General features: G+C 41.5%; 1 protein-coding gene across 1 annotated transcript; it reads left to right on the top strand.

The window, feature by feature from the left end:
- MAJIN (membrane anchored junction protein) lies at positions 1 to 26677 on the top strand. Its single transcript, XM_032414379.1, has 11 exons — positions 1 to 54; positions 8307 to 8424; positions 15543 to 15588; positions 18086 to 18161; positions 18333 to 18458; positions 19547 to 19578; positions 19871 to 19983; positions 21199 to 21262; positions 24807 to 24879; positions 25653 to 25770; positions 26370 to 26677. Exons 2-11 carry the CDS (start codon positions 8324 to 8326, stop codon positions 26413 to 26415), a joined length of 795 nt encoding a protein of 264 aa, XP_032270270.1. The 5' UTR covers positions 1 to 54; positions 8307 to 8323; the 3' UTR covers positions 26416 to 26677.
- The last annotated feature ends 895 nt before the right edge of the window (positions 26678 to 27572 follow it).

Here is a 27572-nt window from a genome sequence, read left to right as displayed (position 1 = left end):
CGCAGAACGCCTGGCGGGCGCGCGGCAAGAGCCAAAGCGCGGGCGAGAGGCTGAGTGAGTTCACGAGCCGGGCTTCGTGCGTAGTCGACGCCAGCCCCTTTCGGGGCGCACTCTAGTGGCAGCTTCGGCCTAGGCCACTTTTATGAGGCGCGAAGAGCCCTGTGTAAGAGCCCGGCCGGCCCCCGCGAAGTTCTTGGGCCTGAGGTAACGGCCCACTGCGGCCTGGTGCTCCCCTGAGGTCGGCGCCTTAGTTTTCCGAGGGAGAGTTACAGCCCCGGCGCCACCGCTCCGCAGCTGCCCCCGACGGCCAGGCTGTGGCCGCTTGCGGGCCGGGAGGGTGCGAGGGAGGGCCGGGATGGGCGGGGAGCGGTGCCAGATGCAGACCCGCCTCCCCGGCTGAGCGGCGCGGAGCCCGGAGCCGCTTCTCTGGCCGCCCCGCCCCCCTGGCCCCCCCCCCCCCCCCCCGGAAGGAAAGCGTGCGCTCTGGTCTGCAGCCTCCCTCTGACCCCGGCTTCGCGGTTGCCATAAAAGCAAGACTTGTCCCATTGAGACATTTCTTGTCACATCATGTCTTAGTGATCGCAGTGAGTTTCTGCCTTCGAATGCCTGAGTGAACCTCGGAGGTAGAGATTTGAGTCATGGCCCTCAGTGAGACTTCTGTGTTCAGCGCCTCCGGGTTTTGAATCTTGGCATCTGAGAAAGTGGAAAGATTCAAGCGGGCACACCTTGCTGTACATCCTTGGCTTTTCCGCAGGTCGCAAACCTATCACAGTACCCCAGCAGGCTACCTGAAATCTCTCTCTGGCTCTCTCGCGGGCCCCTGGAAATTGAGCGTGTCCCAGGAAGGACCTCGCCTCCTCCCCTCAAAAATTTACTTTCTAAGGCTGCCTTTTCCAGGAAGTGGCACTTTTTTTCTCTTCAGTAAGTTGCCCAAGCAACTGGGAATCATCTTTGTTCTCTCTGCCTCCCCCCACCAATTCACCCAGTCATAACTAGACTACTTCCTAGGCATCTTCCAAACCAGTGACTGTAGACCAGGCTACTTACCAGCTTCTACCTTGACCCACAGGCTGGTCCTGGTCCTTTTTTATCTGCTCTTGTCCGGGGCTATTTCCCACATTACAGCCAGATATATAAATATGTCTACTTTAACTCACATCTGTGTGGTCATTTCTTTATTATACCCTTCAGTGCTTTCCTATTGCTCTTAGGGTAGACTCCGTAAGTCATAACCTGGACTATAAGTAAGGCCTTCACCCCTTCTCTAGCTATACCTTCTTAGATGATCTCGTCTGTTCAGTAGCTTTAAATACCATCTAAACACTGATGTGTTAAATTTATATTTCCATCCTGATTTCCATCCTTTGCACACTAGGCGACCACTCTCTTGGCATATCCACCGAGATGTCTAATAGGCCTCTCAGACTTAACCAAAACAGAACAATGGAGTTTTCTCCCCAAATCTTTCCCTAGAATCCTTCCTCATCTCAGTAAAGGGTATGTACCATTATCCACCTAATAAAATAGCAAAGGCTAAAAACATAGAGCCATCCTTGATTCCCACACATAGGCCATCAGTCTAAAATATACCCCAAATTCGGGGCGCCTGAGTGGCTCAGTCGGTTAAGCGTCTGCCTTCAGCTCAGGTCATGATCCCAGCGTCCTGGGATCGAGCCCCGCATCGGGCTCCCTGCTCTGTGGGAAGCCTGCTTCTCCCTCTCCTGCTTCCCCGCTTGTGTTCCCTCTCTCGCTGTGTCTCTCTGTCGAATGAATAAATAAAAAATCTTAAAAAATAAAATAAAATAAAATATACCCCAAATTGAACTAGTCACTAACCACTGAGACTCCCCAGTCAAAATCAGCAGCATCTTTCCCCAGATTACTACAAAATCTTCCTGAATGGTTCCCTGTTTCTACTCTTATCCTTGTACAGTTCATCTTTCTTTTCTCTTTTCTTTTTTTTTTTTAAGATTTATTTATTTATTTTAGAGAGAGAGAGTGTATGGGCGGGGGGTGGGGGAGGGCAGAGGGAGAGGAAGAGAGAGTCTCCAGCAGACTCCCCACTGAGCTTGGAGCCCAACGCAGGGCTCTATCTCATGACCCTGAGATCATGACCTGAGCCAAAATCAAGAGTTGGACGCTTAACCAACTGATCCACCAAAGCGCCCCATGTATAGTTCATCTTTTTAAAGCATAAATCATTTCACTTTTTGTTATAAAACCGTTAGCATAAAATTTGAACTCTTTACAATGCCCTACAGGCCTTAAATGATCTGGTTTCTGCCTATCTCTGACTTCATCTCCCTCTAATCTGTCTTCATTCTCTGTGCTCCAGTCACACTGAACTTTTTGTCCATTAAACCACCCATCACAGGGCATCTGTGCTTGCTTGGTTTTTTTTCCTGCTTGGAATGCTTTTCTCCTTGATTTTGCATGGTTGTTCCACTTTCCATTAAAGCCTCAACTCAATTTTGATCTTGTCTGAAAGGCCTTCCCTGGCCACAGTAGTTAAACCAGTCTCCCGGTCACTCTTTACTATAAAGCCCTATTTTATTTTCTTTATAGTACTTGGAGTACTTCAAATTACATTTATGTATTTATATGTTTATTGTTGCTCTCCACACTTCCTAAAATGTAAGCCCTTAAAGACAAGTTATCATGTCTCTCTTGTTACCTACTCTAAACAGGCTCAGAACAGTGCCTAGTGCATAGTAGACTCTCAAATGTATGTTGACTAACTCATTGCTTATCTGTATAGAATTAATCTCATAACCCTGTCCTTTTTGCCCATTATGTTCTGGATTACTATACTTCTCTCTTTTGAAAGTGCCATGCTCTTTCCCAGTTGAGGACTCCTACATCTGCTGTTTCCTGTACCCAGCCCAGACCCATTCTCTATTTGTGCCTCCCTAACTCATACTCATCCCTCAGATGTGAGTCTGTTACTTAGAGTGGGCTTCCATGATTTCCATCCTAGGGTTAGATTCTCTATCATGTTGCCACATCACCCTGTTCTTTTTTGTAGCAGTCATCACACTTTAAAATTATTTGTAAGCTCTTTGCAGGTGAGGACCAAGTTCTTATTCTTCTCCACTGTATCTCCAACACTTCATTTCTGGAACATAGTAGGTATTCGAATATTTGTGAGCTGAATGAATGTTGAATGAACATGAGATTGAGAGAACCAAATCAGGTAAAAATGAGGAGAACAATTAGAGTATAAGGTAGCCGAATCTGCCCTTCCTAGTTTAATAGAAGTTTTATGATCTTGTGAGATAAGGATAGGAAAGCATTATATACACTGAAAGTGCTTTATAAATATGAGGTTGTTCGTTAAGATCTGTTCACCATCAGATTCATATGGTTTGATGGTTTTTCAAAGTACAAAGCTTTATGTTTCTTAGCAATAATAACTGATTTTGTTATTTTGGAGCTAGGCTTAGGTGGTAAAATATAAAGAATTGAGGCTAATATGGAGTCTAGGCCAGTTCATAATTAGCTACACTGTCTTGCTTTAGCAATACATCTGCGTTTTAGTCTTGCTCTTGTTGTATGATCTTGGCCAAATTAGATGATGATCTTAAGTCAGATATATCTTTTTGTAAATAAAATTCTTATCTCCCCAGTATCTCACCAGTATTGGATTAAAGTTAGTAAAATATTTCAAATTTCCTGTGTGAAATTTGCTCTCTTTACATAAAAAGTAATTTAATTTTCTTATGAACTTAATTTCTTCAGAATATGCCATTGTCTCATGGCAAGAACAAAGCTGTATATTTTAGAAGCTTTCTTTTTACACTTTCCTATATCATTCTTCTGTCACTAAGACCCTTGAGATATGTACATCAAAGACTCAAAGAGTTTTTAGCTCAAAATTATAAAAGATGTTCCTTTCTCTCTACCTATTCTCTCTACCATTTGCCCTTCAGAAACTACTGATGCTTTTTCCCCCCATTTAAAAATTTCATCCCTACATGTACTGCTTCAGGGCAACTCACCCAATGGTGTAACCAAAAAATAAAATGTCTTTCATTGCCTACAGTTTTACATCTAAATGCTTTTTGGGTTCCTGGGGCTGGTAAGATGTTTAGAGTGCTGCAGTATGATGTGAATGTAATAGGTTGTCATTAACAAGCCACAACTACTAGGCAGGATGGTGAGATGAGATACCATTCTATTGCTTTTCCAGAATAAGGAGCACAGTTCTGGACCTATTGACCAAAGGTAGTTTTTCCAGTAGCTTTTACGATGGTTAAGATGTAAGTGGAAGTGGCACTTAGGTACAAAAGGTAGCGTGAGAGATTAACTTAGACTCCTTTCTGGTCTATTGAGTTGTCCCAGTAAGCCTTTTGGTTTCATTTTGGGGCATCTTCCTACCTCTCTGTTAGAAGGTTTAGTTAGTCGTCCCCTCTCAAACAAAACAAAACAAAATCTGGTAGTTCCAAGAGCAAATCTATTCCTGAACAAATGCCAAGAGCATTTTAAAGATTGTGTCTAAAGAGTAGGAAGAAACCTAATGAGAAAGAGTGACATCGATAAGCATGAAAGTATCCTGGGTAGTCTTATTTAGTCTCTTCTTGTCCCGTATCTTAACACATTGTTTTGTTTTTAAATAAAGAATAATCTATGTGTAGAGCATTACAGTAAGCAATTATACCTGCATTATTTCATCAGCCATCCTAGTCACCCTGCAAGGTGAAAAAACTGAGCATAGTTCCTTTTGAAAATAGAGCTTGAAGACAAACAAATGTGAATGTGACCCTTTAACACCTCCAAGAAATAATTCTAAAACATTTAATCAGAAAAGCTAACATTTTGGTTTGATGCCTTTGTACCCAGATTGAGTTTGTCTTGAGTCATCCACAATTATGAGAGTGACCAGGGTTTACAGTTTAATAAAGTGACTGACAGAGTGATGTGTTGTAATGGAAAATGTGTGGGCCAAAGGAATCAGCAGTCTTGGGGAGTGCTAATCTTGGTTCCATACTGAGTTATGTGACCTTGTGGAATTTATTTCCTTCTTTGGTGAAATCAGTTTCTTCTCGTACCCTCTAAAATGAAGGGCACTTCAGGCTATAGGCAACCATGAGTCTGGAAATATTCTCTACTATAGAATCTCTAGTCTGAATACACTTCAGCAGAGCCAGGCAGACCTCTGAGACCAGCCAAGGATTTGTGAAGGCAGAAGGAGAAGCTGGTCATCTGTCTTCAATCTCAGTTCTAAAACTTTGGTAGTAAATTCATAGTCTCAGTGGGATTTCCCTATGTTGTTGCCCACACTCACTGGTCACAGAGCCTGTCATATTAGATCTGCCCAGTAAATGTATTTTGAATAAATGCTTATGAAAGCTCTTTTATTCTTTAACCCTGTGGAGGATTTTTCCATCAAATGTCACCAGATATATTTAGTGACAGTACTTCCTTATCATCTCCTTCTACCTCAGTAGTCAATATCATTATCCTCATATAGCATTCAGCCCTGCTTTAGATTCTATGCATTGACCTAGATGTTTCTTTATGTGAAACAAATTACTAAAAACCCTTAAAAATCTAACATCATTGCCAATGTGTCATTTAAATCTAATTATTGGGGATTTTCAAAGAAAGGTTCTTGATTGGGATGTGTCAAATTTTTGCACTGAGATTAAAGATGGTTTTCCTCTCTTAAATTTGCTTTGCTAGTGAAGCATTAAGAGAGAAACTTCAAATATATCAAAACAGCTAATGTTTATATAATACTCTACAGTTTCTGAAGTGCTGTTTACAATATAATCTTATTTAATCCTTCAACAATTCCAGGGGTAGATAGGATTCCCATTTGCAGGTGTAGAAACCGAGAAATGATGAAGCTAAGTGACTTGCTCAGGGTCTAATGACTAATAATTAGAGGCAGAGCTAGGACTCAAGCTTTGATCCTCCAATTCCAAATCTTATGTCTTTCCAACTAATGCATATTAACTCTAAACTTTTTTTTTTCTTTTAAACCCATCATGTTTTTTGATCACCTAAAAATGGGTTGAGAGTCTGACTCTTCATCTGTTAAGATCCCACAGTGTCATCATGACTGCAGTACTCATGTTGGAAAATAACCTTGTGAAATCTTTGAACCACTACTACTATGTGGTTCTTTTGGATTATGCTGTCTAATCTTTATTTTCAAATGAGGTAATTAGTGTGTGGTGTTTGTTTCTGAAGCAGGCAGCCAGCAATTAACAGACGGGCCCCAGCCAGAGAGGGCTGTTTTTACCTCTTTCAGACAGCCAGCTGTGGTGTAGTACATGAAGTTTCCTCTCTGGATTGTCATTTCCAGCAAATGTCCTTCATTTCCTTTGCTCTGATCCCCCCAGCCCTCAGTCTGTGGTGAGAGGTGACTGCATTGTAGGAGAACCCTCTGAATAACTAAAAGCTAAATTTTTGTGGCCGCAACCTAAGTCTCACCAGGTGCACTCCTTTCCTACTTAGAAAAGTCACCTTAGCACCAAAAACACAATCAAATCTAGCTGGGTTCCTGCCATGCCTTGGACATGAGAATCAGCAAGCTTTTTTTTTTTTTTTTTTTTTTTCAGGATATGAACAATATTTCCCCTCTGGTAACTTTGCAGTTGGCACCAACTATTTCTTTTCACTTTTGACTGCAATTCTAGTCTAAATAGTCTCATGGGCTCTGGCTCCAGCCTCCTGTCATTCTAATCCGAAGCAGCCGAGATCAGACACTGGGATATCTCTTTACTGGCAGTCCCAGACTTGAACTTACGAAATTGTGGGAAATTCCATGCTTTGGGCACATAGATCTCCTGACTCCACCATACAAGAGTTTTCTTTGCTGAGTAGAAATGGTATTGGGGTAATATGGAGGAAAGAATAATGAAAATAGTCCTTTACGTGTACATAATATTTTAGTACTTACAAAATGATTTTATATTATCTTTTTTTAGGGGGGATACTAAAACCCTCAGAAAGCAGAGTGGAAAAGTGGATAAGAGTATCAAATCTGGCCTTATATTACCTCACTTTGAATCCTGATTCCAACATTCATACAGCTATGGGGAGGTTACTTCATCTCTCAGTGCCTCGGTTTCCTTATCTATCAAATTTAGACTATTGATTTCAGGCTTATTGTGAGGATTAAGTGAGATATGTAAGGCACTTACAATAGGGCATAACAAAAAGCTGTTGTTAGTTGTTGTTATTATTGTATAAGTAAGAAAACCAAGGCCTAGAGAAACTAAGGAGGGATGTTGGAGCTGAGGTTCAAACCTAAATTATTCTTTCTTTGTGCCTGTCTGTCTACCCCATCTTAGCTGCCTCTGAAATTAATACTTTGTGTTGTGTGTAGGTAGCTTTTATCCTGAGGATAAAAGCTTCCATATGAAGAGACAAAAAGGCAGGGTTTATTATCTCTACAAGTAATAAGAGACACAGAAAAGTCCTGATAACTTAGAAAATCACTAATTGCTGTGCTTGATTCTTACTTCTGAGTGTGTACCAAATGCCCTCTTGGAGGAGAAGAGACATGCCATTCTTCTTTTTCCATCTTCCCCCTTTCCCCAGTTTCCCTCAGAGAGGACCTTAAGTGGGCAGAGATTCTGGAATAGGAAAAGTGAAACTAGTAAGTGCTAGGAGGATAGTAGGCACTCTTGTGGCACAGGGCAATCTCACAAACGGTGAAGAGGAAGGGCAGTTGAGAGCTAGGAAAGATAAGGCGTTCCTCGGCAGCACTGGAAAACATTAGTGTACATCCTTATTTGCTGTATTAGCTGTGGCTGGAACGTGTGCTCATCCCTTAACTTCATCTAAAATTAACAGCAGAGGTCTTCCTAATTATGCCACCTATTGGTGCATTTGGATTGTTTAATTATTTGACTTGAGCCCTCTTCACACTGGCATAGGTTCCAGGGAAAGTGGGGACAAGGGAGGAGAATAGATTCAAGAGATATTTGGGAGATGGATTTAATCGTAACAAAAACCTTGTGAGTCATCAGATGTTGCTATTATTAGTCTCATGGAGAGAAGTGATCTGCCCGAGGTGTAAGGTAAACTACAAACCTTGAACTCACGTCTTTTGATTTCAAGTATAGGGATTATCCCCAATCACCATATCTTCCCCATGCAGGTAGGAGAATGGTCCAGTGATTAATATAGAAAATTAGTATAAAAACTGAGCCTGGGACAGTGGTGCTGAGTGTCGGACGTTTTACTCATGAAGAGATGCTATATATTGGGCAGGCTGTCTTTCCTATACCATAAAGTTGATAAGGAACCATCTTTAGCTTTTTAATAATTCTCTAATATTTCTGTTTTATTAGGCTATCATTTGGAAGCAATGAGTTTAAAACCCTTCACCTACCCATTTCCAGAAACGAGGTTTCTTCATGCAGGACCCAATGTGTATAAATTCAAAATTAGATATGGCAACAACATCAGGTAATTTTAAAGCTAGGAGAGTAGCTTTTGCAAATACAGGTGAGTACATTCCGACGGGTCATCCCTTCTCTGCCTTCACTCAGTCCAGGGGACTGGCTGAAGTAGCATCTTGTAGGACTCTCCAAGATATTTTATATTCCACATATTATTATTCAGGTAAGTTTCTAAGTTATTGATGGCATACCTTTGGAGCAGTGGTTCTCATGATTTTTTATGTCAGGATCTCTTTGCACTCTTAAGATTATTGAGGATCCCAAAGAGGTTTTGATTATGTGGGTTATACCTGTTAATATGTATCATATAAAGATTAAAACAGAAAAGTTAAAATAACATACTTATTAATTTAAAAATAATGTATCATTAAATGTTAACAGATAATATATTTCATTAAAAGTATATTTCTAGCACCTGGGTGGCTCAGTCACTTAAGCATCTGACTCTTGATTTTGGCTCAGGTCATGATCTCAGGGTCATGAGATCAAACCCCACATCAGACACCACACTCAGCAGGAAGTCTGCTGGAGATTCTCTCTTTTCCTCTCCCTCTTCCCCTCCCCCTGCTCTTGCTCTCCCTCTCTCTAAAATAAATAGTAAATCTTAAAAAAAAAACAACAACTGTATTTCTAAAAAATTAATGAGGAGATTGGCATTGTTCACATACCTGGGATTTACCCCAGGAATTCAAGGATGGTTCAACATACAGACATCAACCAATATAGGGGCACTTGGGTGGCTCAGTCAGTTAAGCCTTTGGCTCAGGTCATGATCCCAGGGTCCTGGGATCAAGTCCTGCATTGAGTTCCCTGCTCAGTGGGGAGTCTGCTTCTCCCTCTGCCCCTCCCCCCTGCTTGTGTACTCTCTCTCTCAAATAAATAAATACAATCTTAAAAAAAAAAAAGAAATCAACCAATATAGTACACTGCATTAATAGAATGAAGGGGAACCCCACATAATCATCCCAATTGATAAAGAAAAAGCATTTGAGGCAGACAGCCTTTCCTCTGCTGTCCTGCCTGCTGCCCCCTTGAGGTGTATTCAATAAACTTTCACCTCCTTTAAGAAAAAAGAAAGAAAAAGCATTTGACCAAATCCAGCACCCTTTCATGATAAAAGCACTCAATAAACTAGGAATAGAGGGGAACTTCCTCAGTATGATAAGGCCATATATGGGAATGCCACAGCTAACATCATACTCATTTTTAAAAAAAGCTTTTTCCTTAAGATCAAAAACAATGGGGCGCCTGGGTGGCTCAGTCGTTAAGCATCTGCCTTCGGCTCGGGTCATGGTCTCAGGATCTTGGGATCGAGCCCCACATTGGGCTCCCTGCTCTGCGGGAGGCCTGCTTCTCCCTCTCCCACTCCCCCTGCTTATGTTCCCTCTCTTGCTATGTCTCTCTCTGTCAAATAAATAAATAAAATTTAAAAAAAGAGACAAGGATGCCCACTTTCATCATTTCTATTCATCATAGTACTGGTTTCTAGCCAGAGCAATTAGGAAAAAGAAATTAAATGCATACAAATTGGAAAGGAAGAAGTGAAACTATATCTGTGGAAGACATGATCTTACATGTTGAAAATCCTAAAGAATCCACACGTACACAGAAAAACTATTAGACCTGATCAATGAATTAAGAAAAGTTTCAGGATACAAAATCAACATACAAAATTGGTTGTATTTGTGTGCACTGGCAAAAACCAATCTGAACACAAAATGAAGAAAACAATTCCATTTACAATAACATCAATATGAAAAAAATACTTAGCAATAAATTTAACCAAAGAAATGGAAGACTTACACACTGAAAACTACAAAAAGTTGCTGAAAGAAATCAAAGCCTTAAATTAATAGATATCTATGTTTGTAGATTGGAGGACTTAATATTATTAAGATGACAAAGCAATCTACAGATTCAGTGAAATCCCTATCAAAATCCCAATGGCATATTTTGCAAAAATGGACAAGCCCATCTTAAAATTCATATGGAATTTCAAGGGACCCTGAATAGCTGAAATAATCTTAAAAAAGAATAAATTGGAAGACTCATACTTCCCAATTTAAAAACTTACTACAAAGCTACAGGTAATCAAAAAGTATGGTATGGCCTTAGGAAAACTTTATAGACCATAGGATAGAATTGAGAGCCCAGAAATAAACCCTCACATCTATGGTCAACTGGTTTTAAAAGAAAAAAATTTTTTTAAGATTTTATTTATTTATTAGAGAGACAGTGAGAGAACAGGAGAGGGGGAGGAGCAGAGGGAGAAGCAGACTCCCCACTGAGCAGGGAGTCCGATGAGGGACTCAATCTTGGGACTCCAGGATCATGACCTGAGCCAAAGGCAGTCGCTTAACCCACTGAGCCACCCAGGCGCCCTGGCCAATTGGTTTTTGACTAGAATGCCAAGACCATTCAATAGGGGAGGAACAGTCTCTTCTCTTTAATAAATGGTTCTGAGAAGAGTAGATATCCACATGCAGAAGAATGAAGTTAGACCCTTACCTTATACCATATACAAAACTTAACTCAAAATAGATCAAAGATCTAGGGGCACCTAGGTGGCACAGTCGGTTGAGCTACCAACTCTTGGTTTTGACTCAGGTCGTGATCTTGGGGTCATGAGACTGAGACCCATGTTGGGCTCCACACTCAGTGTGGAATCTGCTTAAGACTCTTTCTCCCTCGGGACGCCTGGGTGGCTCAGTCGGTTAAGCGTCTGCCTTCAGCTCAGGTTATGATCCCAGGGTCCTGGAATCGAGTCCCGCATCGGGCTCCCTGCTCCACGGGGAGCCTGCTTCTCCCTCTGCCTCTGCCTCTCTCTCTCTCTATCTCTCATGAATAAATAAATAAAATCTTTAAAAAAAAAAAAAAGGCTCTTTCTCCCTCTCCCTCTGCCCCTCCCCCACTAAAAATAAATAAATCTTTTAAAAAATCAGTGATCTAAATTTAAGAGCTAAAACTGTAAAGCTCTTAGAAGAAAATATAGGGACAAATCTTCATGACTTTGAATTTGGCAGTGGTTTCTTAAATACAATACCAAAGGCATAGGCAACAAAAGAAATTAGATAAATTTGGACTTGACTAAATTTAAAAAAATTTTTTTAAATGATTTTATGTATTTATTTGAGAGAGAGAGCATGGGGGGGAGGGGCAGAGGGAGAGACAGACTCCCTGCTGAGCAGGGAGCCCAATTCAGGACTCGATCCCAGGACTCTGGGCTCATGACCTGAGCCGAAGGCAGACGCTTAACTGACTGAGCCATCCAGGTGCCCCAACTAAATTTTTTTTTAATTGTGCATCAAAGGACACTATCAACAGAGTTAAAGGGCAACCCACAGATGGGAGAAAAATATTTGTAAATCATATATCTGGTAAGAGTTTAATGTCTAGAATATAGAAAGAAGTACAATTCAACAGCAAAATAATAAACCAATTTTAAAATGGACAAAAGAGGGCGCCTGGGTGGCTCAGTTGGTTAAGCCACTGCCTTCGGCTCAGGTCATGATCCTGGAGTCCCTGGATCGAGTCCCGCATCGGGCTCCCTGCTCGGCAGGGAGTCTGCTTCTCCCTCTGACCCTCCCCCCTCTCATGTGCTCTCTCTCATTCTCTCTCAAATAAATAAATAAAATCTTTAAAAAAAATAAAATAAAATAAAATGGACAAAAGACTTGAATAGACATTCTTCAAAGGAGATATATGAATGGCCAATAAGCACATGAAAAGATGTTCAATATCATTAGTCACTAGGGAAATGCAAATCCAAACCACAATGAGATACCACTTTACACCTACCCGGATAGCTATATAAAAAAACAAAAAACAACAAAAAAGACCACCCAGAAAATTAACAGTTAGCAAGGATGTAGAGAAATTGGAAACCTTGTATAGTGCTTATGGGAATATAAAGTAGTGCACCTGCCGTGGAAAACAATTTGGCAGTTCCTCAAAAAGTTAAACATAGAATTACCATATGACCCAGCAATTTCATTTGTAGGTATATGCCCCAAAGAATTGAAAACAGGGATTCAAGCAGGTGGTTGTACAACACTGTTCATAGCTGTATTATTCACAATAGCCAGAAGACGGAAACAACCCAAGTGTCCATCAAATTAGTGAATGGATAAACAAAATGCAGTTATATGTGTGGTATATACATAATGGAATATTATTCAGCCATAAAAAGAAATTGCAAAAGAAATGAAGTTCTGATACAGGTAAAACATGGATAAACCTTGAAAACATTATGCTAAGTGAAATAATCCACTAACAAAAGGAAAAATATTGTATGATTCCGCTTCCATGAAATATTAAATAGGAAATTTATAGAGATAGAAAGTAGACTGGGGGGCGCCTGGGTGGCTCAGTCGTTAAGCATCTGCCTTCGGCTCAGGTCATGGTCCCAGGGTCCTGGGATCGAGCCCCACATCGGGCTCCCTGCTCGGCGTGAAGCCTGCTTCTCCTTCTCCCACTCTCCCTGCTTGTGTTCCCTCTCTTGCTGTGTCTCTCTCTGTCAAATAAATAAAATCTTAAAAAAAAATAAGTAAGTAGACTAGGGGTCGCCAGGGTGGGTGGAGGGCAGAATGGGGAATTATTGCTTAATGAGTACACTGTTTCTGTTTGGGAAGATAAACTTTGGAAATAGTGGTGATGGTTGCACACCATGGTTATGAGTGTAATTAATACCACTGAATTGTATACTTAAAAATGTTTAAAATGGCGGGCGCCTGGGTGGCTCAGTTGTTAAGCATCTGCCTTCAGCTCAGGTCATGATCCCACCGTCCTGGGATCGAGCCCTGCATCAGGCTCCTTGCTCCGTGGGAAGCCTGCTTCTCCCTCTCCCATTCCCCCTGCTTGTGTTCCCTCTCTGGCTGTCTTTCTCTCTGTCAAATAAATAAAACCTTTAAAAAAAAAAATGTTTAAAATGGCAAATTTTAGGTTGTATATATTTTACCACAATTTTAAAGTGTATTAATTTAAAATAATAATATATCCATTAAATGTTAACACATTTTTATTAAAAATAACCATATTTTCCAAGACAAAACATTAATGAGAAGATTGGTATTGTTTTAAATTTTTGCAAATCTCATTAGTGTCTGGTTTAATAGAAGCCTGCTAGATTATATCTGCTTCTGCATTCAATCTGTTGTGAATTTTTTTTTGTTTTTGGTTGAGTTATATGAAAAAAATCCAGCCCCACATAGATTTGTAGTTGGGAAGGGTAGGAATTTGATAATAGCCTTCACAGATCATTGTGGATATTCTTCTTTGACCCTGCATTAAAAATTAACAAGTGGTAGTTGTTTTGTTTTGTTTTGTTTTAATGTAGTTTTTAAAAAAGATTTGTTTATTTATTTGAGAGCAGGTGGAGAGGCAGAGGGAGTGTCTTTTTCTTTTTAAAGATTTTATTTATTTGAGAGAGAGAGAATGTATGCCCGTGCGTGAGCAGGGGGAGGGGCAGAAGGAGAGGGAGAGGCAAAGAATCCTAAGCAGACACAGCACAGAGCCAGGCTCAGGGCTCTATCTCACGTCCCAGGAGATCATGACCTGAGCCGAAACCAAGAGTTGGACACTTAACTGCCTGAGCCACCCAGGCTTCCCTAATGTGGTAGTTTTTTTTGTTTTGTTCTTTTTTTTTTTTTTTTTTAAAGACTTTATTTATCTAGATAGAGAGAGAGTGGGTAGGCAGGTTTGGGAAGCAGAGGGAGAGGGAGAGAGAGAATCTCAAGCCGACTCTGCACTGAACACAGAGCAGAGAGCCCAGAGGCCTACACGGAGATCGATCCCAAGACCTGAGATCAATCATGACCTGAGATTGATCATGACCTGAGCTGAAATCAAGAGTTGGTTGCTAAGCCAACTGAGCCACCCAGGCTCTCCGTTAATATGGTAGTTTTTTAAAGGTTAGTTGCAATATGGAATCTGAATTGTATCAGTGAACTTTCTGAACTCTGCTACATTAAAAGCTATTGGTCTGTCTTGTTCTGTAAGTGAATCTTTTACCTAGAATGATTTTGTAACATGATGCATTTCATTGGTCATTTGGAAAATATTGGTTCACTGACTTATATAGATCATCCAAATGTCGACTCATTTCATTATACAATATCATAAAATCATATTTGCTAATATCCCTACCAATCTTAGAAAAGTATTTAAATATTTGAAAGTTGTCACCCTCAGTGTGGTGGATAGAAGTTTTCCAAAGTTCAAATATTTGCTTGAAATCCCAAAATTTATCATTGACACAAACTGTCAGTTGCTTTCCTTGAATTGATAAGCTCATTTTTGAGAAAATGTCACATTCCTAAATCTGAAAACAACTATAGTTTGTCTGTTAACTGATCACTGAAGTAAAACAACATCCCATGAAAAGACCAGCTAGTTCAGTTTGCAATTTAAACAATTGCACAAGTGCTTTTCCTCAAGACAACTGTCGTATTTCGGTGTGCAGCAGAAGTGCTGTATGAGTACTTTCCATTTTATCACATAATGTATTAAAAAGACGTGTATTTAAGGGTTGAGATTTTATAAAATTATTAATTTTTTCCTTCTTCCTCAAATATATTAAATGAAGCTGGATTTTTTTTTCCTGTGTGGCAGTTAAAATGACCACAATTTAAACTTACAGTTTAGTGCAACTGGCTAGATTTGTGCAAAGGCACCAGCAATTTTGCCCTCCACTGCTTTTGCACTAACGATTAAAATATTAACACAGCAAAAAAGGGCAAATAACATCTTATTATTACTATAAAAATAGTTTTGCCCTTCGAGATCCCTTGAAAGGGTCTTGAGGACACCTGGTGGTCCACAGACTACACTTGAGTACACCTCGTCTAACAAATTATTAACTTTCACAGTGGAAATGTCGGGTCTTGGCAGGTTAATGAAGAAGATATTTTAGTACAGCCTTCTACCGATTCTCAGATCACACCACCTAAGTGATCACTTTTTCCCATGAGCCCTGGGTCAACACACAAACTGTTACTTAGTTATGTTTCTGTAGCTCATTGGAAGTGTCATTTTTGCTCTACTGTCTTCTCTCTACTGACCGTAGAGTCTACTGTCTTCAGAGTTTTACTTCTTGGTGTACTTATGTCTTATCTGTTTACCTTCTAGAGGGGAAGAGATAGAGAATAAGGAAGTCATCGTCCAGGAGCTGGAGGTAGGGAAAGAAGCAGACAACTTCTGGGAAAGTTATTCTTTAAGACAAGGATGTGTCCATATCCAGATCTTAATTATTTCCTGTGAACTGAGTCATAGCCTCCACTTGATCACTTGGCTTCTCCCTGCCATATTTCCTCTGCAAAGAAACTTCACTGTTTTTCCAGGGAAATTAAAGCCTGTATCCTTTTTCAGTTCTCCTAGTTGAAGTGTCAGCACCTTTGAGGCTGAGTTCTATTGTTTCCACCAGAGTTCCCAGCCCTCTGCAGCTCTCTTTTGTGGCAGCCGGCATAGAGAAAGCTTCTGGAGGACTGCCGCCTTCCAGGGCTCTGGGAAACCTCACCCTCCCAACCACTGCCTGGTACTTGACGTTCAGGAAACTCAACTGTAAATACACAGACAAGACTGCTGTGTCTTCACTTTAATTGGAAACATTTGCAATTTGCTTTATTCCCACTTCATTTTCATTCCTTTTCTACCCAGCATTAGGTTCTCCCCCAGGAAGAAGATTGAGCAAGTGAAAAGCTTTGTAAATTGGTGAAAGCATTGTCCAAGGAGTTAGAGCTCTGGGTGCTGGCCCTGGATTCCAGCCCTGGCTGAGCTACTGATTAGCTGCGCAGCCCCCCAGTAAATCATTCTCTTGGTCTTAATTGCCTCATACATAAAATGAGAGGGCTAAACTAGGTTATTTCTCTTCTAACTTCACAACTCAGTGATTTATGGCTGTTCTAATTTATGAAGACATCTGCTGCCAGATTTCAAAGAATTTGAATACAATGAAATATACAAACAAAACTCTTTCAACCAAAAATTTAAGTCATAGCCTTAAAGGTATCTATCTATAGCTCTTTGGCTAAGTGTTGAAAGATACATTAGGATCTTGCAGGAGCTCATAGACATCATTATAAATAACAATTATTTTAATATAGGACCATGACAGTTTTCTGCTTATTTTAATTGTGAGTAGAGCAAAGTTTATTTCACTTTGCTTCAGTTAATTCTGGCAGAGAACAGCTCAAGACAGCATAGTAAAGTGGAGAGAACATAGACCTTAGAGCCAGTCACATCTGGATAGGAGTTAAGTTCTGCCTTCACACTGGGGTTTGGGGGAAGTTACCTATTTTCTCTGAGCCTGTTTTCCTACCTGTCAATGAAGTTGATAAATAATACCTGTTTCCAAGATTGTGGTGAAGATTGGAAATAGATGTATGCAATGCTTGCCACATCATAGCTAGAAAGCATCTATCTACATTTATAATCCTACCAAATTTTTCAAAGTGCTTTTTATATGTTCTTACTCTCAGTTTTGAGTCAGATGTTACCATCCTCTTTTATTTATTCAGAAAACGTTTATTGATAGGCAGTGAGCCTAATGGTTAGGAGGGTAAACTCTGGAACCCCACTGCCTGGGTTCATATCTTGGCTCCACCATTACTATCTATGTAAACCAGAATAAGTTATTTCACCTCTCTTTGTCTCAGTTTCCTTGTCTATAAAATGGGGATAATAGAAGTGCCTATCTCATAAGGTCTCTATGACTGTTAATATGTATAAAAATAATAACACTTGACATCATGATTATTCAATAAATATTAGCTATTAAGATTATAAGCCAGAGGCTCCTGGCTGGCTCAGTTGGTGGAGCGTACGACTCTTGATCTCGGGATCATGAATTCAAGCCCCGTGTTGGGCGTAGAGATTATAAATAAACTTTAAAATTGTAAGCCAGATACTATGGTAGTACAGAGAATACAAAGATAAATAAGGCACCATTTCTACCTACTGTGAGCCCTAATACGAGGAAATCGAGGCTTAGAGAGATGAAATGACAAAGCTAAGACTGAAGTTCAGATGTTTCCCCCATAGAAATCCAGTAGTCTTTTTATGATACCAAATTGTTTAATTGGTGTATACTAATAAGCATAGGTTAATTAGAGACTAATCAATTAAGATTTTAAAAGAGTACAAGAAAAGGTTGAACTTAAGCTAAAGTAAAATAACTACATATCAATAAATACCAGTATTATTCATTCAGTCAGTCAGTATACATTTACTGAGGTAGACACCATAGAAGGGATGCTAAAATAAATCAGGTATATATTCTAGCTCAAGGAGATTTCTCAGTAAGAAAAATAAAACATATGTGGATGGAATGTAGTAAAGACCCAAGGCTAACTACTGTGAAGTTTGAGACTAATAGTTAATTTACAACTTGGGAAATCAGGGAAAAGTTTCTGGAGGAGATAGCTTTTGAACTGGACCTTAAAGGATAGGTGGGATTTGGACATAGGCTGATGGGTAGAAAGGGCATTTCAGGCAGAGGGAACAGACTATGCAAGAACACAGAAATGGAGAAGCAGAAGGCATGTTCAGGGAACAGCAAATAGTTCAGCTTTAATAGAATATAGAGTATGGAAAAAACAGTGACAGGTATAAATGGAAAGATTGGCTGGGACCAGACGGTATTAAAGTCATTTCAACTTTTTTTTTTTCCTCAGGATTCTATTCGTGTAGTCTTGGGAAACTTGGACAATCTGCAGCCATTTGCTACAGACCACTTCATTATATTTCCCTGTATCCTTTCATTTCTGGATAGAAATGAGCTGCAGGTCGCATTGTAGATTCAAATGGAAGCAGCAAACCCACCGGGCAAACCAGGGAAAGGAGAGGGTCTTATCCCTAAAATAGTACTCAAGGACTCATACTGACTGACTTCTTTCCTCACTCCTTAGCACCATTTCCCAGATAAAAGCAAATGGGAGAGAGTGTCCCACCTGAAATTCAAACATGGGGAAATTGTCTTGGTCCCTTATCCATTTGTTTTCACTCTATATGTGGAGATGAAACGGTTTCATGAAAACCCATCACCTGGTAAGTAGAATGATGGAAGTGAGTGGTAGAGAAGAAATAGGGAAGGTTGAATGTCCATGGTTAGCAGTGCAAGCTCAATGTGGCAAAATGGTCAGCCAGACTGGGCCCTAACACTGCACAGTGCAGAGGTTAGGAACAAAGTGCTCCAAGCCAGACTGCCTGGTTCAAATCCTGGTGGATTAGCCACTTAATAGTTGTATGACCTTAGATGAATTAGTTATCTTTCTATGCCTCCTTTGTGAAATGGTGAAGAATAATAATAGCACCCATCTTGTTGGGTTGTTAAAAGGATTACATATATATAAATACTGGTAGATGGAAAGGAGTACAAAGTCTGACTGACAGTAATCACTCAGTGAAAGCAATCTATTATATAAAAATACTTCCTTCCATTTTAGAGTATGCAGTGACTTTCACCTTAGGGGTATCTTAAAGGCATCTCCCAGTTGTTTTTTTTTTTAAGACTTTATTTATTTATTTGACAGAGAGAGACACAGCGAGAGAGGGAACACAAGCAGGGGGAGTGGGAGAGGGAGAAGCAGGCTTCACGCCAAACAGGGAGCTCAATATGGGGCTCGATGCGGGGCTCGATCCCGGGACCCTAGGATCATGACCTGAGCCAAAGGCAGACGCTTAACAACTGAGCCACCCAGGCGCCCCGACATCTCCCAGTTTTTAATCTCTGAAGGCCATTACTATTTTTACTCATAAAGGGACAAATAGATACCTGCCAGTTTGATTTGGAAAAGAGTGTAAAGACCTTGCCTCAAAATATCTACCCAGTTCATTTATCACTGATGTCTGAAGTTCCGCCTTGTTTCTTTTAGTAAGGATCATTCCCTTTTAAGTGGCATATCATTAGAATACAGTATGAATGTAATACTTTTGAGCTTTTAGATGACAAGAGTTCTAAAACGGGAGGAGGAGAATTTGAAGACACTGTATTTCTAGCAAAAGTGGTACCAGGCAGAAAGGAGAAGGGCAGACACAGGTTTTTGTCTAGGACCAGTTCTGAGAAATAAATGATAGCTAGAAATCCAAGTGAACAGCATCTTGATCCATTATGACATTCAAATTTCCTATTGTAGGGGAGCCAATAAACGACAGTCCTCTTGGATTGGTAAGTTTGCCTTTTCTGTACAAGATGACAATTGCCTTTATTGCCTTGTGTTGTCCAAAAGTTCTGCTCTTATCTCTTCCTCTGCCCCTTGGTTGCTGCTCAGATGCAGTCAGAATTGTATACATGAGACCATCTTTTTCCTCGTGGCTAGATTTCTGAGACGGTCTCTAACAGAATATCTGTCCTTACTTGAAAAGCTGGTGTTAAAAGTCACTTTTGGCAGTTTAAAGATGGGGAGTTCTCTTCACTGTGCCCTCATGAACTGTGAACAGCTCTGGAAAAGGAGTCACAGGAGTCGGGTTCCTCTCTCAAGGTCCTAGCAGAGAGGAAAACAGCAGGAGCCATGATGAGGAAACGAAAACGAGCGGAAGTGCCCAGCTCCCCCAGCAGGCCAGCGCTGGACAGGTCAGTGGTGTTGAGAGAGAATCTAAATCCTGTATCCTGGTTAGGCTTTGCCAGCTACTGCTGCCAGGCATCTTGTCCTTCAGTGAGTCACTTTTTGTCTTGGGTTCTTTGGTACTTGCCTATTTCCATGGGTGGACTAAGGGAAGGAGGCAAGTTGATATTTGCAATGCAATTTGAACACAATTCCTTCCTCAGCAAAGTAGGATTCTTCTGTTCCTCAGACAATGGCTGGGAGGAAATGCAATCAGATCTATACAATTGAATCCAAGTCCTATTCAGTGAGCTTTTAGTATGGTCATACTACCAGAAGGCATAAGACTTAAGAAGTCCCAGAATATTATACAAGAATGTAGAGAAACCCTCAAGAGCGTGAGAAAAAAATAAAATATAATTCTGTTTTACCTAGTAAGCAGTAAACTTCTGGAACTCTACCTTAAGAGATGGAGTAGGCTAAAATGGAAATGTCTGCAAGAGGTTATGTATCAATTACTGCGTGAGATGCTGCAACATTAGGGGCAATGTTGAACACATCCCTAACATGTCAAAGTTGGTATTGTGGAGGGTACTTATTTTCTTCTTCCGAATCTCTGTCAGGGACAGAGTGAGTCAGTAAGGTAATACAGTCATTCTTATTAGCACCCAGAGAGGGCAGCTAGAATAATCCAAGATGTGGTTTGCTCCCCAGCCCAATGTGCTTTCAGCCCATGTTCACAGAGAGCAGCTGCTCCCTTCCTGGGATCATGGGGGCACACAGGAGCAGTGAGGGTGGACCATGAGGGAGCTGAGCCCTTTACCCTCCAAATGCACATGTCAGGGAAGAGTTAGGAAATTTCTTTCCCAGCCAGGTGGAATGTGAAGGTACTTAGGGGTGTGAAGCTTTGCTCGGTTCTATTTGACTGAATTTTCCATGGGGATGAGGCCTCACATCTTGCCTTTCTCTGGGTTCTGATGCAGACAAGTATTTCAAAATCTGATTACCTGCTGTCAACTGCATTTTTCCTTTCTCAATCCCTAGATCACTAAATGTCTCAAATTGGGATTCTGCTGTGAATTAAAGCAGCACCCAAAGAGAATTTGGCCACACAATTTATTCTGCAGGCCAGGAGTGGTATAAAAATAGCCAACCTGCTGAAATATTCATTTGGGCCACATTTGCTTAAATGTGGTGATGTTGCTGCTGCCAGTAACATTTCCTGGGCTTTTCCCTCACCTCAGGGCCAAGATGGGGATTTCCAGCCAAGGCCCCAGCAAAAAGAAGCCCCTTATGGAAACCAGGAGGGTAAGCACCAAAATGGAGGCTTTAAGGCTTCTGGCTGTTCCTGCTCTGTTGCAGGTCAGGATTCCTGTTACCAGCACTTCTTGGTCCTAAGTACAGACTGAGCTGACTGAACTCATTCTCAGGTTTCACCATCCGCAGAGCAGCGTCCAGCCATTCCACCCTTGCCACAACCTGTCGCCAAAGTGGCCACGTAATACATATATTGATGAATCCTTTTGTTAAAAGGTCTTTTCTTCTCAGCTTAAAAAGCTGCTTCTTGTACTCTGCAGTGAGATAAGAAAACAGGTCTGCTGAATTGTGTGGTGGGATCCAGTAGAGAATTTTTTTCATTTTAGAAACCTTTTTGCCATCATCTACACTGGGGTCTGAGCCTGGGAACATCAAGTTTTTATAGAGGAGCTAGGCATGTATCGCATGGGATACTGGTAAGAGAAAACTTCATTCAGGGCAGTGATGGGCTGGCCCCAATAGTATTCAATTTCATTTGTGAGGTTTATTCCCCATTTAGATATTTCTATATCTGCTGCTACTCCATTTCAGAGCTGTTTTCCATGGTAGTCTCTAAAAGAGCACTCTTTTTCTTTTCTTCCCCTCTTGAAATAGCTGTTATTTGTGCTCTTTTCTTACTTTTCACTTACCGCTCTAAAGTAGCTCTGACCTTCAGTGTTTAAACACTACCAGTTCACCTCCCTCACCTTCCCAAGTTCCATAGCATGATCAGTGTATCTATATATGCATTTATTCAACAGACTTACTGTGTGTCTACTGTGTGCCAAGTATTAGAGATATCATGCTCTCCTCTAAAAATGCCAATGGTATAAAGCTAGGCAGACAATTATTGATAGATGTGCTACATACAGGAATAAAGGAAGTACAGGGAACAAAGGAACCACAAAGGAGAACCTCACCCAAATTAGGTGGATGTGAGGGAGGGTTCCAAGTAGCTCAAAGAACTAAGGCCAAGAGGAGAGAGTACAGTGCATTTGGTGACTGCAAGCCAGTGTACCTGGAGCTTAGTTAAAGTTAAAGTACAGTGCTAAGAAATGTTACTGAAGAGGTCAGCACAGGCTAGATCATGAAGGGCTTAATGCCACTTTCAAGATCACAGGATTTCCCTAAAACATTTTTAAAGTAGAAAAGTAAAGTGATTTACATTTCTAAATGATTATTCTGCCTCCTGTTTGCAAGGTATTGTGTTAGTTGCTGGGGTGCATGCAAACATGTAAAACCTGGCTTCTTTCCAGTAGCTTATTGTTTAGTTGGGGGAAGAAGGAACCCTTAGGGACTGGGACCTCTGCCTCTGTGGGTAGGGGCAGGGCACAGGACCCGTTGTGCAAAGCCATCTGGCCCACTGAGTGATTATAGGCAGATGATTGCCCTCTTCTATACTCCCATCCTTTCAAGAAGGAAGAAAAAGAAATGAGAAAGTACAGGAGGAGTACATGAAGATCTGAAGAACAAAGACGCTTTATACAACCAAGATAATTACTATTAAAAGAACATTTCTCTCACTCTCTATCCTTCATACCTTCCTATTCTTAGTTTGACACATCATCTCCCTCAAGAACAGTACCCACAGTTTCTTACTCAACATAATTACCTTTTCAACCTGCTACTGGGTTTAGAAAAAAATGAGAAGAAAAAAAACCCAAAAGGAACATGTTTATTGATTTTGACTCAAAGCCCAATGATGGTCTCCACTGTAGACCCTGTTCCCAGAGAGAGGATTTCTCCTAAATTAGGCTGATCACAGTGACTCTCAGTGTAAGTCACCTGAGCTGGAAAAATTGAATTTGCTCCTATGGTCCAATGCTTAATATTTTCTCTCCCCTTTGGGGAACTCAGCGTGTCGGGTCACATCAGTGTGGACTGTCATGTCTGAACATGACACCACTGGGATCTGGTACACGGAAAGCTTAGAAGAACATGACACATATCTGAATAAGGTCTCTGTTTCATAAGAGGTGTTTTGGGGAGAATGGGAAGGAAAGGCAGACCCATTCCCTTTATTACTTCAGGTCCCAGACTAGAGATCCAGACTTTGTAAGGATAAAAAGTGGGGGAGAGCCAATGAATGGTTCAGAAGTAAAACAGATTATCATGTAGGTAGTTTTTTTGTTTTTGTTTTTTTGCCACCTCTGCTTGAACTGTACTTCTAAGCAGATCTGGCCCTGAACATACAGAGAACAACCTTGTGTTGGGTTGTAAGTGCATTATGTCTTGTTGGATGTCCCAGATGGTACTCTCAGTCTTATTTCAGGCTGTGTTTTTCCTTTCTTAACGACATTTGCCTAAAAAGACATCTGTCAAGTTTTCAGGAGAGCACAAATGCTAGACTGTCTCATGAGGGGAATCTCCCCTGGTTGGGAGATCTTTACCTTTGCCCCAGGGCCTCTGCCCTTCTGTTCCCCACTGCCAACCTATGTAGGTGCTTTCATTAGGGCCAATGCAGCAGAATTTAAGCTCCAAACCGTAGTTTCATTAAATTTGTAAGAATCATTTCCTCAAGCTACAAATCAGAGCTGTACCCCTGTAAGCCAGTGTACTTGGAGACTTAGAAGAGGTAAGAGATGGTTTCCTTCCTCCCCAGAGTTCCCTTTCATGTTTACAGGAATATTACTTAGGTAGCAGCCTATGTGTTCTGGAATTTGCAGTTTTGTGGAAAAGTTTCTCTTAAAAATACAGCTTAGGGTGCCTGGGTGGCCCAGTCAGTTAAGTGTCTGCCTTCGGCTCAGGTCATGATCTCAGGGTCTGGAGATCAAGCCCCGCATTGGGCTCCCTGCTCAGCGGGGAGTCTGCTTCTCCCTCTGCCTCTCCTCCTGGCTTGTGTTCTCTCTCGCTCACTCACTGTCTCTCTCAAAAAAATAAATAAAATCTTAAAAAAAAGAAATACAGCTTCTGCTTTGGATGGGGGCTACATCCTAACTTTCCCAGAGGCTTATCACGTCTGTGCCTCCTGACCCACCTTGACAGTCTGCAGTCCCTTGCTGTAGAATTCTGCACCAGCACAACGGCCCAAGGAACTTCTCAGCACCGCTAGGTAGTCAGGCCCTCAGGTTCTTTCCAGGTGAGGGGAGTGGCCAGTTGGCAGAGAATTCCAAAGAAAACATATGAACCATGATTCTGAATATCAGGGTGTCAACTGGAAATGTTGTGGGCTTGGAACCAGGTTATAGGATGTCCCCTTCAAAGTACGAAAGAATATCTATAAAGGAGTAGCCCAGGGAGAAGAGTGAGTTGTAGGGTGCTGGTTGCTTAGGCCATAGTTATGTTTACACTGCCCCAGCTCTAGCCACGCTCATCACATTTACTTGTTAATGTACTGTGCCTTTGTACATCATGTCCCTATCTAAATGCCCTACTCTCTCTGACCATCTCCTCACCCTCATTATGACAAAATCCCACTCGTCCATCAAGTCCCCATTCAAATAGCACTTCCCCTATGAAGTCTTCATTGACTGACCACCAATCAACAAATAGCATTCAGACCACCAAGCTCTATAGGAGTAAAGTTTAAAACTTTTCTTGGTCCTCTTTTTATCAGAACAGAGAAAGAAAAACCCACCAGGAATGGCAGGAGATCCCAACATTTAATATCACTGATACCCAGGAACAGGGTAGGTTCTGGGAAATTTATTCTCTTTTAATAATAATCCTGTCCTCTTTAGTTCTCTGATGAGCAGAGCAGCATAGAGTTCTGAGTGTGGGCACACTGGCTGGGTGATGTGTCTTGCTCCCATGGAGATGCCTGTTGGCCATCCTTCGGTCTGGGGACCTGCCCTTGAATAATAAAAGCTCCCCCAACCCGCAAGAGAAGTGAAGGGAAACAATGCATGTACTTCCTGTGCTTCTGATGGTGAAAATGATGCTCCCACTATTTGAAAACATTTCCATGTGGGGTGATAAGTTTTACAGAAAAGTTGGGAGGGATGTGTTTCACTTTTTTGTCTTGTTGGAGAATAATCTTTAGGAAGCTGTCTTTCCTCCTCTTCCCTTCGGGGCATTAGTATTAATATTGAAGGTGCAGTGGATGCTCAGCAAGGGCTAGGAATGCATGTGAAGGCGTTGTCTAGCAGAAGGATTCGGTAAGGACTGTAGTTGTCGCAGATGCTAGGATGTAAGCACGTGAGTTCTTCAACAAGTCGTCATTCCATGAGAAGACGACAATCTGTGGTGGGTGGCTAGGACTTGAGCAGTGTAAAAATCTCAGGGACCCAACTAAAAATACTCCAAGGTCAGAATAACATCTCCTGAGATGAAATTGGGAGGGTCAGAACAAACAAGTCACCTGGCTTCAAACGAATCTTTGTGTGAGGCTGCCCTTGGTCCACACTGGATGTCACATGAAAGTAGCCCACAGACTAACATTTTTTCCCTGTTTTCTTTGCAGATTCTAAGTGGGAGGACAGCCTAGCAGGGCAGATTATCCCCCCACTGCAGCAAAACAACCCATCTCCACCTAAAGGACCCCCAGAGCTGGGAACCAGTGGCTTCTTTGGGTTTCTAAGGTAGGACAGGTGTCTCTCTTACCATCGCACTGAGACTCAGGGCAGTCTAGCACCAGAGTCTGCCTCAGTGAGTCTCTCAGGGAAATTAGAAAAGAAATCAGATTACCTGCATAATCTCTATTTTCCCCAGGATACATGATGGAAATGAGATTCAGCACAAGGGCCCTAACTGGATTTAATAAAGACTGTGTCTTGTTCATTTTTACACAACCCACCCCCAATGTGCCTAGCATTGGACCTCATTCCATAAATGCTCCTTGGACAGAGACTATTCTTATTGTTGGGCCATTCAGATTCTTTGGTTACCAAAATATTTCCATGCTCCCCTCTGAATCTTCAGAGTCCTTTTTGCAGAAGACTGTTAGCAAATCCCTTTCTCTCTCTAGAGCTCAGCTGCCCCATTGCAATTCTCCTTCTTCATGCCCCACTCCTGAGTATAAAGCCAAATTAGCTTTTGGGTACCTTTTCAAATGCTGCTCCAGAGTTGAATCCATACAGTGGTTCCCCAAAGCAAAAATGCCCTCGTTAATGCCCCTAATGGGACTGGGAGAAGGGAGGGACCTCTAGAATCTCAACCCATTCTGCTCTCTTTCCCACAGCTCTCTCTTCCCCTTTCGCTATTTCTTCAGAAAGAGCAGCCAGTGAGCCTTCCAGATGCAGCAGTGGGAAGAGTGTCTTCTCGCAGTGACTCTTCGCATTCCGTCCTCTGTGTATGACATTTCAGTCATGGGGAATGCAGGTCCCAAACTCCCTGAGTCCTCTTGTGGGTTTGTCCTATCCTTTGCCCCTTTACAATGGATTTTTTTTTTTTTTTTCAATTTAAAACACTAAGAAAAGAACTTCCTAAAATGTTCTAGTCTAAGAACTGTGCTGCTCTGAGGGCCAGTTTAGGTCTTTCATCTCCAGCACTTAGGATCCTAATGAAAATAAATTATTTATGAAGAGTTATTGACTGAATTTCATGAAATAGAGAGACAGCAAACTCTTCCCTGAAGATACAGGGAAGCGATGGCTGAAACCTCTCGCCTGGGTCTACCTAGTTATTGTTGGTGGGATGCTTTGGGTGGGTGGGGTCTGTAGCTGACTGCAAACCTTAGCCTTAGCCTCCCTGCCAGGGCTTAGAGAATGGGGTCTTATAAGACTCACTTTCCTGAGCCCAGCTGACCCTCAAGATATCATCTATCCCAAATTCACCCAGTTTGGCCCCAAAGTGCACCCTCAGTAGATAAATGCTTTCCACTCACCTATCCCTCTGGCTTTTGACAGTAATGCAATTTAGCTTCTCAGATTAACTGCAAGGCAGCCCAGGTTAGGGCCCCTGGAGAAGACCAGGGCACCCAAGCTCTGACTTCATGTAACCCAAGGGCTGATCTGGGACAGACAGGTTAGACTTGCGTTGTGTGGCCACAGATCAAATAGATGGGAATATAGGGAAACTCAATTTAGCTCAGAACAAAGGAATCTAACTGTTATATTAGAATGGGCCACCTTGTGAGATGAGTCCTTGTCCTTCTAGTCTTTAAACAGAGCTGATGGTCAGATGCTGGAAGGTTTCTGTGATGAATGGCAGAAACGGGGTTGGAATGCTGAGGTCCCTTGGGGTCCCCTTGTTTGGCTGACTTACCCTGGATGGGGAGAAGACATGGCTGCTGTAGACAGGCCCAGGTCCTGAGGGGAGAAGGGCTGAAGGGGAACTGGAAGATTAAGGACAAGTTGTGTTTATAGCCTTTGTCCTACTGTCCCAAACATGGCCTGTTTTACAAAGCTGCTGAAAGGCACAACTCCAGAATCTAGAGATCTGA

This window comes from Phoca vitulina, unplaced genomic scaffold (assembly GCF_004348235.1).
Source record: "Phoca vitulina isolate PV1807 unplaced genomic scaffold, GSC_HSeal_1.0 scaffold16, whole genome shotgun sequence".
Taxonomy (NCBI): Eukaryota; Metazoa; Chordata; class Mammalia; order Carnivora; family Phocidae; genus Phoca; species Phoca vitulina.
Note: the sequence above shows the minus strand (reverse complement) of the source record. Positions and strands in the feature narration are given on the sequence as shown.

What these genes read in the sequence shown, in the direction of transcription:
- MAJIN (XM_032414379.1), top strand. Translation starts at nt 8,324, where the DNA reads ATGAGTTTAAAACCCTTCACCTACCCATTTCCAGAAACGAGGTTTCTT. An exon ending in TCATCGTCCAGGAGCTGGAG is followed by an intron (nt 15,589 to 18,085) that starts GTAGGGAAAGAA and finishes TTTTTTCCTCAG; the next exon opens with GATTCTATTCGTGTAGTCTT. An exon ending in CACTGATACCCAGGAACAGG is followed by an intron (nt 24,880 to 25,652) that starts GTAGGTTCTGGG and finishes TTTTCTTTGCAG; the next exon opens with ATTCTAAGTGGGAGGACAGC.